This window comes from Equus przewalskii, chromosome 4 (genome assembly GCF_037783145.1).
Source record: "Equus przewalskii isolate Varuska chromosome 4, EquPr2, whole genome shotgun sequence".
In the NCBI taxonomy this organism is placed as follows: domain Eukaryota; kingdom Metazoa; phylum Chordata; class Mammalia; order Perissodactyla; family Equidae; genus Equus; species Equus przewalskii.
Genome location: NC_091834.1, coordinates 2,850,192 through 2,868,992, shown reverse-complemented (window position 1 = coordinate 2,868,992; position 18,801 = coordinate 2,850,192). Strand labels below are relative to the sequence as shown.

Sequence of the window (18,801 nt, the reverse complement as noted above, 5' to 3'; positions counted from 1 at the left end):
CCTAAAGAAATAAATGCGATGTGCTTCGTTAAGCAATTTAATAGAGTTACACACTGACTGATATGAAGACAGAGAAAAATTGCTTAGAAATATATTTTTGAGAGAAAGTACCTGAATAATGACGGCATTTTCATGAGTATTTTCAGTTCCGGTCAACAATTTTATGGTTATTTGTGCATGTGGGGTAAGCCCTCTTTGCCTGCACCTGAGACGGGAGATTCATTTAATCAGAGCCCATTTCATTTATTCATTTACAGTGTGTGCAGTTCTCTCAGTGAAGAGCATGGATTCCGGTGTAAGTGGTCTAATCTTAGGATTAATCAGCCTAGAGGAATGAGAAATGCTATAACTCCTCAAGATCCCTGGACCTTCCTGCTTTACCATTTCTTTCACCAACTTCCCTAAGACACAGACTGGTTGAGGTTTCTTCTTTCAGAGCAAAGAGCTGTAGTGGTGTCATATGCTTATTTCTCAATCTGTGTCCATTTTCTGCCAACCTTAGTCTAGGAAACAGTGTGAGGGAAGGGCAAAACTCAATTGTTCTTTTGGCGGCTACGTAGCTAGTCCACCCCTGGCTACTGCATTTTTTTGGGGGGGCGGGGTGGTGTTCAAAAGCATCCCTTGCTGGACCTAGGGCGAGATCAAAGTACAGTTTTTCTGTAATTGATTCGTTCTGGTTTAACTCAGAAACAAGCTGGCTTTTCCCGTAATTGAAAACGTTTGGTGACTATGGCGACGCCCTATTAGCCACCGAGGCCCAGAGTGCTCATTGGTTGGTGAAGGGCTGGGCCTCCTGTCCTCCCCTCTGTGCTGTGCTTGCAGGCAGGCAGCGCACCTCTACGGGTGTATTCAGGGTGCTGTGCAGCCTCATCCCAGGGAACTTAACATCTGGAAGGGAGAGTGACATCTTTTCTCCATCCCCTCTTCCTTAGCTCTTCCCTTCCAGCAGCCACCCTATGCTAAGTTCTAGTATAAGTCTTATGATACCTGCTCCGCTGGACACTCAGCAGCTTTGTGTCCTTCCAGTGAATGCCAAGGTTGGGAACCAGATGGTCTCTGGTGTCCTGTACCCGGCAGCCTTGTATCTATTGAACCTGAATGATGAGCACCCAGTTGAGCAATTGAGGAACTGGGAACTTAATGCCAAGAGAAGGCATCCCACATTCTCTGGGACCTAAAAGGGCCAGAAATAGGAATGTCTCCAGTATCAGGCCCAATGAAGATGCTGCTGAGATGAGCTGGATCATCACAGGTGAGGCTGTTGACCCCTCAGTTTGACTTGCCTTCAATATGGCTTCTGTGGGCTAAAGACGTGACCATGGGATGGAGTAAGCTAACAGCTTCACTTGAGGCTAACTGTCTGCTTAGAGCTCTGAGGAACTGAGCTATTGCCAAGTCATGGGGCCACATAGGGTGTCTGAGGAAGATGCTTTTAATCAACTTCCCCCACTACATAACTCATGACAGCTCTAAAAAGAACAAAGTTAGCTGTGGACCAACTGCGGGCCAGCCACAGCTGCCCTTATTTGAGGAGCAGAAAAGAACTAAATCAAAATCTGTAATTAAAAAAGATAGTGGTTTTTAAAGGTTTTTATTAATAGAATTAAGCCACATTAAGTCTTGAGATGGCATCATAAATATGCTAATAAAATCTTCCCAAATGAAAACATATGTGGACCAGAGAACTTAAAAGTCATATATTGCATGTTGGTTTATAACATTACATATTAAATATATCAACTGGTAATATAAAGTGGCTTAAGGACATTTTGCATCACTAGCTAAATAACTAGTATCAGCTTATCAATCTTTATATAACAAAAAGACCAAACCCCCGTGGACAGGATGTAGAAGTTGTGATATTGACTAGTCAGAGAAGCACAGAATGAGGTGGGTATGTGCTGTCTGTGTTACCATCTTAATGGGAAAGGAAGAGAGATTGAGACGGGATGATTTAACTGATCCACAAATAACAAATACTCCTGCGAAGGCTATTAAAATGGGGAGGGGGGAGAATCTCTTCCCTAGATATCTGTCTAGCTCAGCTGTCTGGGGAAGCTCTGTTGTGGATCTGCCCGAGGAGAAGATGAACAGGATTATCTCCCGGGGAGCCTGTAATTGCACCAGCCTAGATTCTGCATGGCAGCCCGTTGCCTTTCAGAAGGCTGCTGAGTCTGCCTGGGTTCTCTAGTGATGAACCTGCCATTTGCCCGCGATCTGCCGCCATCTTGAGTCCCCCACTTCTCTCTTCTGCCAGTCAGTCAGTGGGGAGCCCTGCCTCCTCTGCGTTCCCTTCACATGGTAACTGGCAGGCCCTTGTGTCTGTGCCTTCCTTTCCACTCCGCCTTAGTTGAGGCCCTTGTTTCTGCTCATCCACAACATTGCAGAGGCTGTCATGCTGTCACTGCTGCCTCCACCTCCAGCCTTTTGCCATCCCGCTGCTCTGAAGGCCACCACTGTCTTGCGTCTATGACCTGGCCTGGGCCTAAATTGTAGGCGTACTTCCCACCACGCCGGCGTGCACCTTACATTCCAGTCAAATTCCTTTCCCTGCCTTAACCCTCAAGGCTCACTTTCCTTGATTTTCCATATGACCAGCTTGCCCCACGGCCTCTCTGCTTCCTGAAAGTCTGCCTGTGGTTCAAGGCTCAGCTCAAATGCCACCACGTTCTTGAAGTCTCCTTTGACAAGCTCACAGAGAAAGACGCATTTTGCGTATCTCTTTTGAGCGCCTGTTGGCTGATATTTACTTATTGATAGACTGATTTGGGCCTTACCTATTATGTAATGACTGTGGTTTATTCATCTTTCTGTTCCTTGCAGTACCAAAGGAAGCGCCTTGCACCCAAAACTTCGTTGACTCAAGGAATGAATCAATTCAAGAGAAAGCCTTGCGCAGGTGACATTTTGGAATGAAGGCTCTGAAATTAACAGGTAAGCAAGTGGACATTCTAACGTCCTTACTGGCGTGTCTCCTACGTGCAGGGTATATTAAACTGGGGTATTGCTTTGCTTTTTATACTTTAAAGGCTAGTACTTCAGGAAGAAACCCTGGGTGGAGACAACAGTGACTCCTCCAGAAGTTGCCTAAAAGTCCTAGTCTGAGTGATCCATGTTCTCACACATGCGTGGATCTACACGTGATTTCCAAGATGAAATGAGCCAGTTGGAGTCACTCTCTCATCTTCCTCTTTGTTCTCCATGTTCGTTAAAGACATTTTTTTTTCCTGATTATTAAAATATAATACAATGTATTAGAGACAATTTGAATAAAATATAAAAGTGTATTATCTGGGCAGTATTTCTCATTACTCAGAAAAAAAACGCTATTAAAAATTTGGATTTCTCTCTAGCTTTTTTTTCTTTCTATTACATTACTCTCTACCTTCATATTTATGTGAACTGGATTTTCATTTCACACTGTTTTGAGCCCAAGGAGTGGTTTGTCCTAGGGTTTCCATTCACCCAAAGAGGAGTCTCAAACATACAAAGTTTCATTGATTTCTATTCATAGTTTTAAGGCATTCTGAGGAATTTCCAGTGAATATACAGAAAGCTGGGAAATTTTCAAAAGTGGCTTCAAAATGAACTTTTAATTTATTCTTTCTTCTCCTCCTCAAACTTATGAAGTACTGCCTTTGTTTAAAGGACAAGATATGAGGAGAAAGAGACACTGTGAAATAAAAGATGAGATGGAATCTCATAATTAGCACCACATTACCAGTCTGATCAGTAAAGTACTTCTCCCTGGAAATGGTCAGTGCAAACTGCAAACAATGCAAACTAGGAACGAGAGCAGCTTAAACTTGTCTGTGGCTCAAGGCATGTTGGGCTAAGGTCCATGGCTGAAGTTCTTTCCTTCTAGAAATTTCACTCAGTGATCTCACCTTGGCTCATGTCTGTGGCACTGCTCAGCCATTCCTGCTTGACGGAATTCCTCTCTGAGCTGTTCTTCCATCATAAATCACGGCTGAGGGCTCTGTACTTACTCCTGTAATCTGCTCCAGCCCGTAACAAATGGTTGCAGACATAATTGCAATTCCATGATGTTTTAGTGGCTTGCAGTAAAGCACCTAACGGCCGTTAACACCTCCTCTCCACCCGCAATCGTGGACGTGGGTGGAGGGATCTATTTGAACTTGATAAACAAAACCCATCAATTCCAAAGAGACAGTTGGCCAGACTGTGCCAGATGACATCCTCTGACAATGCACTTGGCAGAGCAAAACCATCGATGCCATGCTTCTTATAAAACATTCCAGGGATGTCTCAATGTTTTCTTATTTAGTTCGGAAGGGGAAAAGGAGAACTCCAAGTATGCAGGGTCTCATTGAACGTCGATGTACCTCGGAATTTATATCTGTAATTTTCCACACGTTTGTGCCCTTGGCAATAAGATGCTCACTCTAAGATCTTACGGTCTTTTGGCCCGTGAAATATGCCCCTATTTCTCTTTTCAAATACCATTTTATACATTGGGACTGATAATGAAGGCTGTATGATACCTATGTAAAAGGTCAATAAATCTTTCACGATAGAGGAAATTCCTTTATATCACTGGGTAGAAATGTCCAAATTTTCCATTTTCCCCATCTTAAGTTTCCTCAACTTTCTCCGCTAGCTATTACATATTTATTAAGTGCTACAGCTGTGTTTGTATAACACATTTCCATACTCAATTTTGCCCTTGAATAGGTTTTACCCTTAGTTATAAAACTGTCTGAACCTTAGGGTTCTCCTATTTAATTGCCTGATGGTTTTAGACCAATGTTATTGACCAGTATTCTGATTCATTTGGTTAGTCTCTTTTTTCCACACCATAGGCTCTTCAAATTAAGTCAATCTTGCTAAAAACAAAGGGATGGCTATTTAAAGTGAAGACTGAATATGAATGAATATTCTCAGCTGGGTCAGGCTCACACAAGACAAGATGGCTCTTTCTGAACATGCCAGCCATGTCTGGTTTGGACAGCAACTAAATGACACAGGAGCACTTTCCACAGGTGACTGCTGTGCAGCTGGGAATATTACTTTTCTTTTTTTTCTAATAGACCATAGCCTTCTGGAGGGAGGGGCTGACTCTATTTCCTTTCTATTCATTCATGCATTCTCATTCATACAATGCAAGGCAAGTCACCATTGGGTGTGAAACGTGGCCTAGCTGAGCTGGTACACCTGGCTCTGTCCTCAGGAGGCAAACAGTTCTCTCAGGGGCTAGCTCTTGGGTCTCTGGGCTTGCTACTTGATCCAGCAGCTAAAGAACCATGAAACAGACAAGATAATAACTCAGCAACATTTTTCATAAGAAACAAGATCACAGAAAGGCACAACGGATGACCTCCACGTCTCATTTTGCAATACGAAAGGACCTGGCAATGCGTTTCCATTTACATTCCCTGTCACCGTGGTGAGTGCCATCACCCGCCACCTGAGGCCCCGATGAAGACGAGTGGGAATGCCTCCTTTCCCTTGTCACGGAGCTTCTTGGTGGGAAACGGGGATTGTCTTCTATTAGCATTTGTCTGTTTTGCAAGCTTCTGCTTAACATGACTGGCAGGACAGCTGGCACTCCTCCTTCCCACTGACCCTCAGCTGCTGCCTCAAAGAAGCCTTTGTGATAGAAGGCGGGATACAAAGCAACGTAAATGAATACACCACGGAAACATGGCCAGACTCGGGCACTTCCCTATTCTCCAAATGCAGTCCTTCTTCCTTCCTGCCCTGGGTGGGGCTCCGATGCCAAGCCCTCATTCCAAATCAACCAAACGAAGGCTAGAACCCAAATGGTAGCTACAAGCTACCATAACAAACAAAACGCTGACACGAATGCTCATCAGGTGTTGAGGAGGGCCTCTCTCCTGCTGACGGCTCCTTTAAGAAACTCACCGCCGCTCATCTAGTTGCTCTGGGGGCTGCTAAACATCAGTGCAATTTACAAGATAAAGCTCAGATGATGGGAAGGCCTGTGTGCTTGGAACTCAGCTCAAGCCTTAGAGATGCTGGTTCTCTTTAGAGCCCCGTGCATTTTTTTTTTTTTTGGTAAAAAGCATATAACATAAAATTTACCATCATAACCATTTTACGTGTACAGAAGTGTTAAGTATATACCCATTGTTGAGCGACAGACCTCTAGAACTTTTCCATCTTGCAAAGCTAAACCCTTATGCCGGTTGAACAAGAATTCTCCTTTTCCCCTTGTTCCCAGCCCCTGGCAACCACCATTCTACTTTCTGTTTCTATGACCTGACTATGTTAGATACCTCATATAAGTGGAATCACGCAGTGTTTGTCTTTTTGTGACTGGCTTATTTCACTTAGCATGGTGTCCTTGAGGTTCATTCATGTTGTAGCATGTGACAGGATTTCCTTTTTCTAAAAAAGTCTGAATAATATTCCATTTTGTGTATACATCGTCTTTCCTTTATCCGCTCATCCGATGATGGACATTTAGGTTGCTCCCATCTCTTGGCTATTGTGAAGAATGCTGCAGTGAACATAGATGTGCAAATACCTCTTTGAGATCCTGTTTTCAGTTCTTTTGGATATATGTACTCAGAAATGAGATTGCTGGATCATATGGGAGTTCCATTTTTAAGTTTTTGAGGAATCGCCATACTGTTTTCCATAGTGGCCGCACCATTTTAAGTTCCCACCAACAGGGCACAAGTGTTCCTAATTTCTCCACATCCTTGCCAACACTTGGTATTTTCTGTGTTATTTTTTTGATAGTGAGGTGATATCTCATTACGATTTTGGTCTGCCTTTCCCTGATAATTAGTGATGTTGAGCATCGTATCACATGCTTGTTGGCCATTTGTACATCTTTGTGGCTCAACCATAGCACAACCAGGAGTTTCTAGTGAGAAATTTTAGGTGCCCAAGTGCTCTGAGTATAGAAAGATGGGGACACCTGTTTTACTGTATTTGACAACCGAAAGGCAATCAACATTTCACTTACATGCTGAGTAAGAATTGAGATTTTTTTCTCTTGGCATTGCCTGATATTTCACTTTGAAAACAAGCTAAAGATATTGATTGCTGTGTGCCCAAGGGTAATAAGCTATTGATGGATATAATGGGAAAAGGCCAACTGAACAGATGTATTTCACTTGGAAAAGATAATTTTTCTCCCCTCTGGCATTTTAGATGAAAAAAAGAGACATCTTGAATATAAAAAGAGACATTAAGAATTCTTTTTCTGTGTCAGTGAATTTTCATAATGAATCACAAAATGATCCAATTCATTTTTTTGAAGGCGCTATGTTAATAAGAGACCGTCTTTCTCCAGAAAAACCCAGTGTATGAAAGCAACTCCATGTGGTCATATAAAAAATGATTGTGTCCATGCATCAAAGGTGGGATTATGTCACAGGGTATCAAGGAGGTGACACAGAGCCTGCAGCAGGCAACGAGGGGAATTCTGTATTCTTGTTTCCTTTGCCTGCCTTCCCCTCTCCCCCAACTTTCTGTTCTCTTCTCTAAGGACTCCATCAGCCCTTTTGGTTCTCCTGCCAAAGACTCATGATTCTGATGCAGTTGCTTGTTGTGAATCACAATTGGAACGTCCACACACATCTTAAGATTCAACATGGCGTTTTACCCCCAGATTAGTTCACTCACATTACTTTCAATCCTTGTACTTGAAAAGAACTGCCTCATCATATAACCGAACCCTATCATTGCACAAATGAGAAAATGAGACCCTGGGAAGTTAAGTAACTCTTAAAAGTTCACCCAGCTCGTTAATGGCATCATTTCTGAATTTTCCTATTTCTTTTTCCTGACAATGGCTCTGCCCTCTTCCCCAGTACTCAAGATCTTACTTGGGGATAATTTTTGAGTCCTCCCCAACTCTTACTCCCTTTAGAACATCAGTCACCAAGTCTTAGTGATTCTTCTTTCAAGACTCAGTATTGTCAGCTCTCTCGTATTTCACTTCTATTGTTTGTGGCACCTCATTACAGCATTTCCTAAGTTACTGTAATAGCCTCCTTATTTGACCTACGTCCTTATCTGATGTACCAGTCATTCTCAACTCCGGCTGCTCATTATATTGACCTAGGGCGCATGAAAAAAATTTAGAAAAGCACAAATGCTGTCACTCCCCCCACCATTCTGGTTTAATTGGCCTGGGGAGGAGCCTCTGTGGGTATTTTTAAAATGCAATTTCCCCAGGTGATTCTAATGGGTAGCCAGGATTGAAAACACTTTCAAACGTTTTCTACCACCCCTAAAACACTTCTTTGGCCTTGTCAGTGTGATGCTCGAGAATCTTCTCTGCCTCCTCATTGCCATTGGTTTCCAGACATCAGCCTCTTCCAAGCATTTCAAAGTTCTTGCACTTTCCCTCCCTCTTTGGCAGGAACACTATGCTCTAGTCATCTCATTCACTTCTTAGCATCAAAATCATCACCTACAGTATCCTATTCCTATTTGGATTGTAGAGCTCTTTGCCCTCCTCTCTGCTCATCCCAAGCCCCCTGGTTCCTCAAGGGTTATCCAGCCTCCTCCAAGGAGCCCCATCTGACCATTCTGGTTCTTATTTTCCCCTCTTGTCTCAAACTCCCTTATTTGGGTTCGGACTGCATTTGCTCCAAGTGAGCTTTTTGGCTCTTCAGTGAGATGGAGAGCTCCTCGAGGGGAGGGACAATGCCACATTTGTTTTCTGTAGTCCCTACAGCATCAAACAATGGCTGACGTATGATAGGTAAACTGGGTTGAACTTGGTATAGACTCAGGAGGCTGGAAGGGAGCTTGAAGAGTTTTTCACAGTGGCCCCTTTTCCACAGCAGGAAGAGAGGTACGTAATCCCATTCAGACAGAGCTAACATTAGCGCCTGTTCCACAGTTCTCGGTAGCCTGAAAGCTCCAGGAGACTATTATGCATGGCATTTCTGTAGCAAAGAAGCAACCCTGGCACGGTAAATTACAGTCTGTGCTGACAACATAGGTCACAACTACAATTTGAGAGAAAACACTTTATAGAAACAATAAACCTTACATTAACCAGAAACAATTACCTGGAACATTCAATTAGCCAGTTTTCCTCCACTCAACTCTTAACAGAAAGAGACACATTATAAGAAAATAAGCAGATAGGCAGGAACTTATTTAAACGAAACAAAAAACCCCAAAAGCCTACTTTTGGATTGGGTTGAGAGGGTCAGTGGAAATTTGGGCCGTCATTGTCCGCCTTCTGCAACTGTCTCGACAAAAACCTGTATTGAAATTTGCTGTCTGAAGGATGACCTTGTGATACTGCGAGATTTCCATGCGCTCATTCACTTACTTATTCACTCTCTCTGCAAAGCCCGTACTAAGAACCCAGGGGAACACCCAGTATTTGAATTCCATAAAGGGGAGGCGGCATGCGGACCTTGATAACCACACACAACAGAGAGTGAGAGAGGGCAGGGGGGATGAATAAGGGCTCTGGGACTTCAGAGGACTCAGGGATTACTTCTGATCGGTGGACTTGGGGAAGGACTCATGGAGGAGGCAGCCTTTGACCTGATCTTGAAGGAGGACATGATTTGGGGAAAGAGTGTTCCAAGCCAAGGGATCAGCATATGCCCAGCCATGAAGGTGGGAGAATAGGACAGTGGCAAGTGTTCCAGTGTAGCTGGAGCACAGATATGGAATAGGGTATTGTGGGAGATAAGAGATAAAACTGATTTGGATGGGGCCAACTCAGGGATGGCTCCGGGAACTCATCTAAGTTTGTGTGTGTGTGTGTGTGTGTGTGTGTGTGTGTGTGGAAAAGGTCTTTGAGTGGGACAGTCCTTTGGGACAATCAATTGCTCTGGCGTCAGTGAGCAGAGAAGACTGGCCATAGCAGCAGGGAAAATAGGTAGAAGCCTACTTAACCCTGTGGAGTGGGCCTGAACTGGAGCAGAATGACAACGGGGATGGAGGAGAGGGCTGATGTGAGAAGTGAGAGAAGTAAGATCGTTCAAATTTGGGAACAGGTGGTATATATAGGATTAGGCAGTCAAGAGGGTTCTGAGTTGGGCCACAAGGAGGGTTGACGGTCATTTAATTAATAGGCGATTCAAGAGGAGGAGTATTTCAGGAGGAAAGAAGATCATGAATACAACTTTGAGTACATAAACGTGGGTAGAAATGTTGGACAGGCACTTGAAAATTTTGGGGTGGAGCTGTGGAATGAAGTCAGAGATGGCAAAACAGACTGGAGTCATCTGCACAATGGGGACAGGTGGAACTGTGAGAGCAGATGAGATCCTGAGGGAGAGGATGGGGAGGGGTGTTACTGGATGGGAAGAGAGAAGAAGACCACCCCAGAGGAGCAATCAGAGAGATAAGAGGAAATCCAGTGAATACACTGAACAACAGTGTTAACTATTGCAAGGAGTCCCAAGGGGATAAAGGATTGAGTCAGTCATTGGATTTGTCACCATGGGGAGACTGGTGATCATTGAGGGGACACTTTCACTGGAGTCTTGAAGTTGGAATCCAGATTTCAAAGGGCGAAGTGTCAGAGAAAGAGGGAAATTAAATAGAGCATGTCTGTTTTCAGAATACTCTGTACATCAGGGAAATAACACAGTACATTTGAGAATGATTTCCACAAAAGTGTGATTGAAGAGTATTTTTTGTAAACAATGAGTACCGTTTCTCTATATATGGAGTTCGTTTAGGGTAGCGATGGTGTCTTATTCATCTTTGTACCCTGCCTACTCCAGCCCTCTGAAGAAACAAACCAGAAAAACCAGGTCTTGACCCCGTGACGGGAGCTAAAGAGGAGCCCCAGTGATCTCACTGGGTGGGTTCCCAGCGTGGCTTAGAACAGGGGCAGCGTGTGGGGAAGGCCTGTGTTGAGGGCCATGGCGAGGAAAGTAGCAGGTGAAGGCCATTTACTACCCATGGGATCCTCACAACAGCTGCCATTAATTGAGGGCCATGCCCCTGGCCCCGTACCACACCAGGCAGGAAAGGGTGTTTCCAGTCCTTGGCCCCCTTCCTAACCCCCTCCCCAGTCCATCTCAGAACACAGCAACCACTGTTTCGTCTAGAAAATGGGTCTTTCTCCCAGCAGCCTCCCTGAAACCCTCTCTCTGGCTCCATCTCTCTTCTCTTCTGGAGAGAGTCCCACCGCTCAGATTCCCTCTCCTGATCTTCTTCATCAGCGTCTCTTACTTGCCACTCAAATGTGACTGTGTCCCCTGGCCTCTCCGCCCTCTGTACACGGTAGGGTCTCTCTGGGAGAGCTCATCCCCACTCAAGGCTCTAGCCGTCCTCTCCGGGGCTCCCCAGATGCCCCAGCGCCAGCCCTGGAGCTCCTTATCCAAGTGCCCTGTTTGTGGGCTGCTTCCCTTGAGCGTCCTCCAGGCATCTGAAACCCAACGAGTCCAAAACGAACCTCATTATCTTCTTCCTAACCTTGCCCCTTCACCGGTGTGGCGTCATCTCGCTCCCAGCCCTGGGCCGCAATCCTCCCCCTGCTCCTTTCCTTCATGGTCATTATTCGTCAAGCTTTGTTACTCCCATTGGTGCAATGTTTGAACTATCTGCAAAAATCCATCCCCAACATGCTATTTCCACCACCACTTCCCTGATTCTGGTCCTCACATCAGCGGCCTCAACTGTTACAATAACATTTTCACCGCCTGCAGTTTCCTATAAAATCCATCTCAAATACTATCGAGGTATATTACCAAAAACAGATATTTTTTGACCCTCCCACTTAATGTTTTGCTGACATCTGATCATGTAAAACAGGAATTCCTTGGCTTGGCCTAGAAGGCTCTTTCTCACAGAGCCCCGCTTCTGTGTTTGTCCTTCCGTTCCTCTCCCTCCCCATTTAGCCTCCATGAAGGCCACCTTATCACACTTGTCACTCAAGGCCCAGCTGAACTATCACCTCTTGGGTAGGCTAGAATCTTCTACAACCCTGCTGAGAGTCCTTTGGGCTCGTCTCACACCTTTGCTGGTACAATTTCTACTTGTCCCATTACTTGATTTTCTCCCTGTCATCCCTACTTGCTTGTGAATGCACAGAGGCAGAGATGGCTTATTAATCTTCATGTCCCTAACACCCAGCAAGGTGCCTGATAGATGTTGGTGGAACTGAACTGAAACCACAAAGGCCCCTCCTGTTTCTCTGTTTTTATTGAGCTAGTGACGCTAGTGGATTGATTAATTCAGGTCCCCTCACCTCCATGGATTACAGACTAGTTAAAGTAAATTATATGGCAGGCATCTACCTTTTTATTGTCAGAGACAGAAATCCATGCCTCTTTAAACCATGGTCACTGGACTAGATTTCCCAATAATTATGCCACGGCATTACACCTTTTCCAGGAAACTGCAGCTTTCTTCTTAATGCCCTAATTTAGGTTTCCCCTGATCAATAACTTATCCTGGAAAGACAGACACTTTAGACAAATGACACATTTAAAACTTCTGATTTTGTAGACATCCTCAAGGAAAGATTGTGATGGTGTATATGTGTGTGTGTGTATGGATACTTATAGCAGCATAAAACTGATAAGGAAATGTTTAGCAATAGGCCAATTAAGTAATTCACTTAGTGAATAGTATTATCTTTCATGTTAAATTTAAATCAATCCTGGATGGCAACTAGCAGCATCCTCAACAATTGGAAAACATATTTCAGGAAAAAATCAGAGAACTAGCTCAAAAGACTTTGGTGGAGAGATGCTTAGCCACGGCTGTGATGGTGTGAATGGAATAAAGTCAAACCAGAATTGAGAGATGCATCTGTCTGATTCATGCTTCTATGGCCAACTGTGCGGACGGAGCATGAGTATCAATTTCTGTTGAAAAGTCAGACCGACATTTTAAATTGTGGCAGTAGACACATGCCCACTGTAGGATTTGACATGAGCCATGCTTGGAATGTAGTTGAGTGGGGAGAAGTTGCTTGAATCATATTTGCAAGGCTACCATCTATATTCTCCTTTCTTTATACATAGGACACTTTTTTCCTTAAGAATTTTAACCAACTGTTAGGCTAAAATATAGCCAACACTTGAGAATGCTCATTTTGAAATAGTGGTGAATACTGTTCAGATACAAAGTTATGAGTACTTTCAAAAAAGTCAAAACGGGGCTTTGTTTTTTTTTTTCTCTTGTTGCATTGCTGAGTAAGAAGGGAGGAAAGTGAGGAGATGCAGTCCTGGGTGGGGAACTGCCACAAAGCAGGCAGGGAAATACAGGCATGCACCGCACGTTTGGGTCAGCGATGGACCGCAGAGACCATGGTGGTCCCCTGAGATTAGTACCATAGAGCCTGGGCGTGTGGTAGGCTGTACCATCCAGGCTTGTGTAAGTGCACTCTGTGATGTTCACACAACGACGAAATCACCTAACCATGCATTTCTCAGAACGCATCCCCGTTGTTATGCGATGCATGACTGTACCGTGATGCCAGGTGGAGTTCAGAGTTCCCGGGGCCTGAAGGTCTAGAGACTCTGGCTCTCTGGGGCACACAGGGTGGCATGGGTTGGCACCCTCCCAACTTGGGCTTAGTGGAAATCAATTTCGGCGTTTGCACTGAAGCTAAGGGAGGAATTTCCGTAGTGTGTGGGGCAGAACTCGGCCAGCGCTGCCTCTGCTGTGCCCTCCCCACCCTTCCGTCCTGTGGGGGCCGTTCTAGGCTGGACTCGCGGAATTTGGTGCATCTCAGATTTTCATGAACCCACAAACCCTATCCTCATCACTTATAAGGTCTCAGCTGTAAATATTTTCCAGAGATCTAGCCGTAATTAGACAAGCTACTATGAAAGAGAGAGCATTATACATCAGTTAAAAACATATGCAAAACCAAAGCTCATTAGAGAAAGATAATATTCATGCAGATTTTACAAACCGTGTCTTTAGGGTGGCCCAATAAGTAGAAATATGGGGACCCATGCTTGTCACTTTTCATGCACATGGAGAGACTGGAAGGTACCATTCCTAAAGGAAGGGGAGGAACAGCCTAGGACCAATCATTAGAATTAACAGAACCAGTGACAAAGATATATTATTACTGTTAGAATCAAGATTGCTTAGTATGTTTAGAGCAGCTGAATAAAAATTATCTAGGCAGTAAGAATAAAGACTTTAAGTAAAGCTAACCCTGTCAAGCATGCAGCAGTGAAATTAGTGAAAGACTGAGCTCCATGTGTATTCCAAAAGTAGATTTTTTTCTGAAAATATTGAGGGCATCCCTGAGGTGCTTTTAAGGAGGCACAAATGTTAAAAAAAAAAATTTGAAATGATAATGTCAGAATTTTTGCAGAATTTCCTCATAGTGATAAGAGTTTTAGTGATATCAGCTGTCATTTGAGAGTCAGTCACAGTAATCATTTCCAAATTTTGAAAAATTCTCAAAGACATGGTGTGCCCATGGTTATATTTATGTTTTCTCTAATAGTCTCGTAAATTCTTATAGTTCCCCTCACCTCTGACAATTTGCTTATTTATATTCAGAGTTCACAGTTGACTTGCTGGCTGTAATTGTTTTCTGGAAAAAAATAAAGCTGAAAAAAGTGCAGCAAGGTCCAGCCTGTTCTCCTCTGAAGAGCCTGTGCTCGGAAGCCAGCCTCTGAGTGGCTGTGTTGCTCTGGGTCTATGTCAGCTCAGGGGCTAGTTCTTTCCTGACACAAAGATGGGTACTAGAAATTCTGGAATATCTAAGTCAACAATCTCGGAGAGACTGGCCCCTGGAAGATGCAGCAGCTGCTCCATGTGGCACCTGCTACTGTGTTGTCTCAGCTCCACACAGTGTGGGAAGGGGGATGCAAGGTCAATGTGGTCAGAAGAACTTAATCCACGCAGCTCAGACACCTTGAGGCCTGATTCCCTCTTTTCCGGTACCTACGGAGGATATTCCCCATCTAAATGCCTGACTTGGTCCATCTGTGGTGCTGTGTGTACACAGCTTCAATATGCATAATGGGATAGCACTCCATGTAGATTTCCGATTATGCCACACGTGGTGTTTTTCGTGGCCCGGTGTGCATCTACGGGGAGGGAGACTCACAGGTGACAACTGCCACCCCGAGGTTAAATGGAAAGTAGAACCTCTCGGTGGTAAGGAAACGAATGCTTAACAATGAGTGTCAGAAGTGAAAATTAAATTTCAGGATTTATTAATTGAGTTTATCATTTAGGCCTGCCAAGATGCAAGTAATTTCGTACAAAAACCATCAAGCTGTTTTAGTGTCACACAAGGAAAGCTCTTATTCGGTTTTTAATGTGGCCTTTATTGGGCTTGAAAGACACATGTGCTAGGAAACCTCATGGCCAGAAGGTCAAATTAAAAGACTGAGAACGTGGTGGAAATAAATTGCTGTGAAGGCTCGGCTAGGAACTACAGGGAAATGTGAAAAATAGAGAGTTGTAGACTGTGCCAGGCACGTTTAAGGCACATATTGTGAGTATAGATGTTCAGCCCTAAAACCCAGGGTCCTAGTGAGGCCAGGGTCCCTATCTGTTGGAGAGCGCGTGTTGAAAAGACCAGAGACTTCTACAGAAGTGGAAAAGCACGTTATTCTGTAAGCAAATGTCTGAGCCACATTATAGTTAACAGCTGTTCAGTCTGGGCTAAGTGTGTTGTTCTATTAAAGAAAATTTGAACCCACATAGCAGATTAAAGAAGTGATTTTCAAAGTTTAGAGATCTTGCTACAATTAGAGCATGTAATTCAAGCCTGGAGTAAGGCATTATATAATTTCATCTTCGGTCCTGACCGAGGGAGTTCAGTTAAAAAGAAGTACCGGGATGTCTTTACCAGAACAGGATGTCAGATGGGCCATCCTATCTTTGAGCAAGGCCACAGGCAGAGTTCTTGAACAACAGAAATCTTGCCTTATGGACTCACTATTTCTTCCACTAGAAATGAGGGGTTTGAGGGACTTTATTTTAGAGATTCATGTTGGTGGGTTATTGGCTAGGGAGTCCTAGGACCGGGCAGCAGGCATGGCTGTCTCTGACAGGATGCTTTGGACACTTGATGTCTTCTTGTTACGGCAGTTGGCTGGACCCACCCAAGAATTTGTCTCTATACACTGGACTCTATTTTGAGCACCTTGATAGCAGGGTTTTGCTGGCAAACTCCCTCATAGGGATTGAAACTTTTTCTGCATCATCTCCACTTCAAGACAAGAGAAAGTCAGACAACAGGGAAAATAGCTTCAGCATTTAGCTCCAGCATCAGAATGGATCTAATTGAGGGGTTAGCAGCTGATCTTGAACCGACGCTCTCATGCTATGAACCCCAGGGTCAGACTGTCCTCCATCAGGAGGGTGGGAGCTGAGCCAGACCATCAAAAAGGCTTGAGATGGAAAATAGGAGGAAAATCTAGTCTCTTTTCTTTAAGTTTTAATGGTTGCAAGTTTTTGAAGGGAGACTAAGTCAGACTAGACAGGCACAGGAAGAGCCGAGTTGAGGGGGTGAGGCACACGCCAACAGTGGGAGGCTGTGGAGATGTGAAGAGAGCAACCAGAAGTCAAACCTCCTGGGCTCGGCCTTCACAACAGAGCTAGAGGGGAGACATCCATCAATCTCCAGGGCGGGGAATTCCCCGGGAGGGTGCTTTAAAAATAGAGTCCTGGGCCAAATCACTCAAGTGTGTGTGGCTTTAAAACCAGGAAGCATCTTTCTTTCCTCTTAACCTTGATCCTTGATCTTTACTTCTCCCTCCCCCACCCCCCCACCGCCATGTAAAAAACATTCTCTTGAATTTGTGACTTCTTTGAGGTCTGTTGCAATGTTCTTACAGTATCTAGCAGCGTCTCCTCTCCCTGGCTTTCTGTGGAAGCAGCCCTCTCACGGGAGAGCTCAGCTTTGTGTTGGGGAGAGAAAGGGAATGGTTTCATTATAGCCTAAAATATGATGCACCAGGATGGGTTACTGGAGAAGCTGGAATATTCAGGTTTTCCAGGATGCATGTGGGCGCTCTTCTCAGTGGGTTTGGGAAAGATATCTCCTCATTCACTCATCTCTTCCAACAACTTAAGTGTTTGGGACTTGAGGAAGGTTGGGTCTCAGCAGCTAAACTGGTTCTTCTTCGTTACTAAGTGGTGTAATATATTTTATCAGCATCTAAAATACCTAATAAGTGAGGACTTGGGAAAGGGGGTCGCTTAATATATCCTTAAAGAGAAAAATGCGTGTTGGAAATCATTTAAGAGTATCCAAAAAGAAAGGGTGTCATTATAGTCCACGGTTTCCAGTAAAATAATGTGACGAAATGGAGTTCACCCTCATCCTGAAAACACCTAAAATAATCAATGAGGTCTTGCCTGAGCACTGGGGAAAGGAATCTCAGAGCTGTGTGTTCCTTAAGGAAGCGCCTGCCTCTGACTCCATGAACAGGCACTCAGTGGGAGTCACATGGTTGCAGCAAGGCTGCAGAGAGCGGTTCTGAGCCTTTGGCCAGGAAGAATCCCGCTCTCTGCAGGACTCAGCCCGGGGCTCTGCCTGACAGCCGTCCTCTCCCAGGGTCTGACTCAGTGGAGGTGCACTGGAGTGATTTGTGGAAACTCTCATGGAAAAGGAAGACACACTCAACCATGAATGTCAGAAGCTGAAATTAAATTTCAGAATTTATGATTGAAGTAAGCCGCCTTTTGTCCTATTAAAAATGCAGGTGAATTAGTGCAAAGGCTATGAAACCACTTAAAACGCCCATAAACGTGGTCTCTGGGGAAGCGGCAAAGGGAAGGGAGACTCTCCTCGTCTTTTATGGTGGGGGCACAGCTGCGCACCCACCGAGCCTCAGGGTGTGAGGTCACCATGCTCCAGGCTCCTGAGGCTGAGCCACAGGAGGGAAAGAGCAAGGACAAACAAATTTGCTAGATGAAGTTTTGGCTCACTAACTCGGAATTTAGAATAATTCAGACAAGTTCTCGGCAGAGATTTACCCATCCTTAGCAAGTCTTTTCTTCAGAAAAAGCACAAATTATTAGTATAAATCTTATAAAGGAAATGCTTAATAAACCAAAGAATCCAAGTGCTTTTCAAGGATCCTTAATGCTCCAGAAGTGCTTATTAAATTCCACAAACAGTTCATAAAACCCACTTAAATTTTTCCACTAGGGCGATCCTTTGAGACCTGTGGATGAGTCACCGCCCTGCTAGGATCTCTGGTTACACGCATCCTCATTCCTAGAGCATCAGTTCCCTGAGGGCCGGGACTGTACCTCACCTTCCGTGCCTGCACCGTGCTTGCACATAGTGGGTGCTCAGAAAATCCTGGTTTGGTGGAGGACATAGTCAGGATATTACCTAATGATATTGATTACAGGGTTTGTCTTACATGGAATATTTGGGAGGGGTGCAATCTCTGGAGTTCATCTTTGTGTGATCTTTGTATGATTAGAGGGAAGGAAGGATTTGTTGAGAAAATAATTGTAAGATGTAAGGGTATGCCGATAACATTTACTTGTCTATGTGTACTCTTAAAGAAGGATAAACAAGTCAACATTGCCTACTACAGGAGGGACCAGGACTGCTTCAGTAGTGCTCTGGTAGGATCCTTGGAAATAATTTTTATTTACTGCTTAAAGGAAGATCTTTAACTAAACAACTATTTGGCCCATTCGTTTCTTTAGCTGTAATCATTGGCTCACACAGATCTTTTCTCTATTTACATGACGCAGTTTTATTATACTTACAAAATGTAAACAATTTTATTTACCAAAGGCCTGTAATCAGGTCAAAACCTATTAAAGACACAATTAACTTTGAAGATGGAAGTGTGGGCAGAGTCTAATTCACAGTTGGCTATTTCTTTCCCTTTGTGTGGGCACTGGCTGTCAGTTGTCCTT

At 44.2% G+C, this 18,801-nt stretch overlaps 1 protein-coding gene across 15 annotated transcripts in view; it reads right to left on the bottom strand.

Annotated features, from left to right (window-relative positions):
- The window catches only part of MAGI2 (membrane associated guanylate kinase, WW and PDZ domain containing 2), a 1,255,661-nt gene that overhangs the window by 39,360 nt on the left and 1,197,500 nt on the right, over positions 1-18,801 (bottom strand). For 3 of the 15 annotated variants that reach the window (XM_070616989.1, XM_070616991.1, XM_070616990.1), the window contains one exon: positions 13,853-13,941. The exons of 11 other annotated variants lie outside the window; for them this stretch is intronic. In XM_070616989.1, coding sequence (XP_070473090.1) covers positions 13,853-13,941 — 89 coding nt within the window. Of the gene's footprint in view, positions 1-13,852; positions 13,964-18,801 lie in introns of all 15 variants that reach the window. One more of the 15 variants, XM_070616995.1, reaches the window with a different exon arrangement.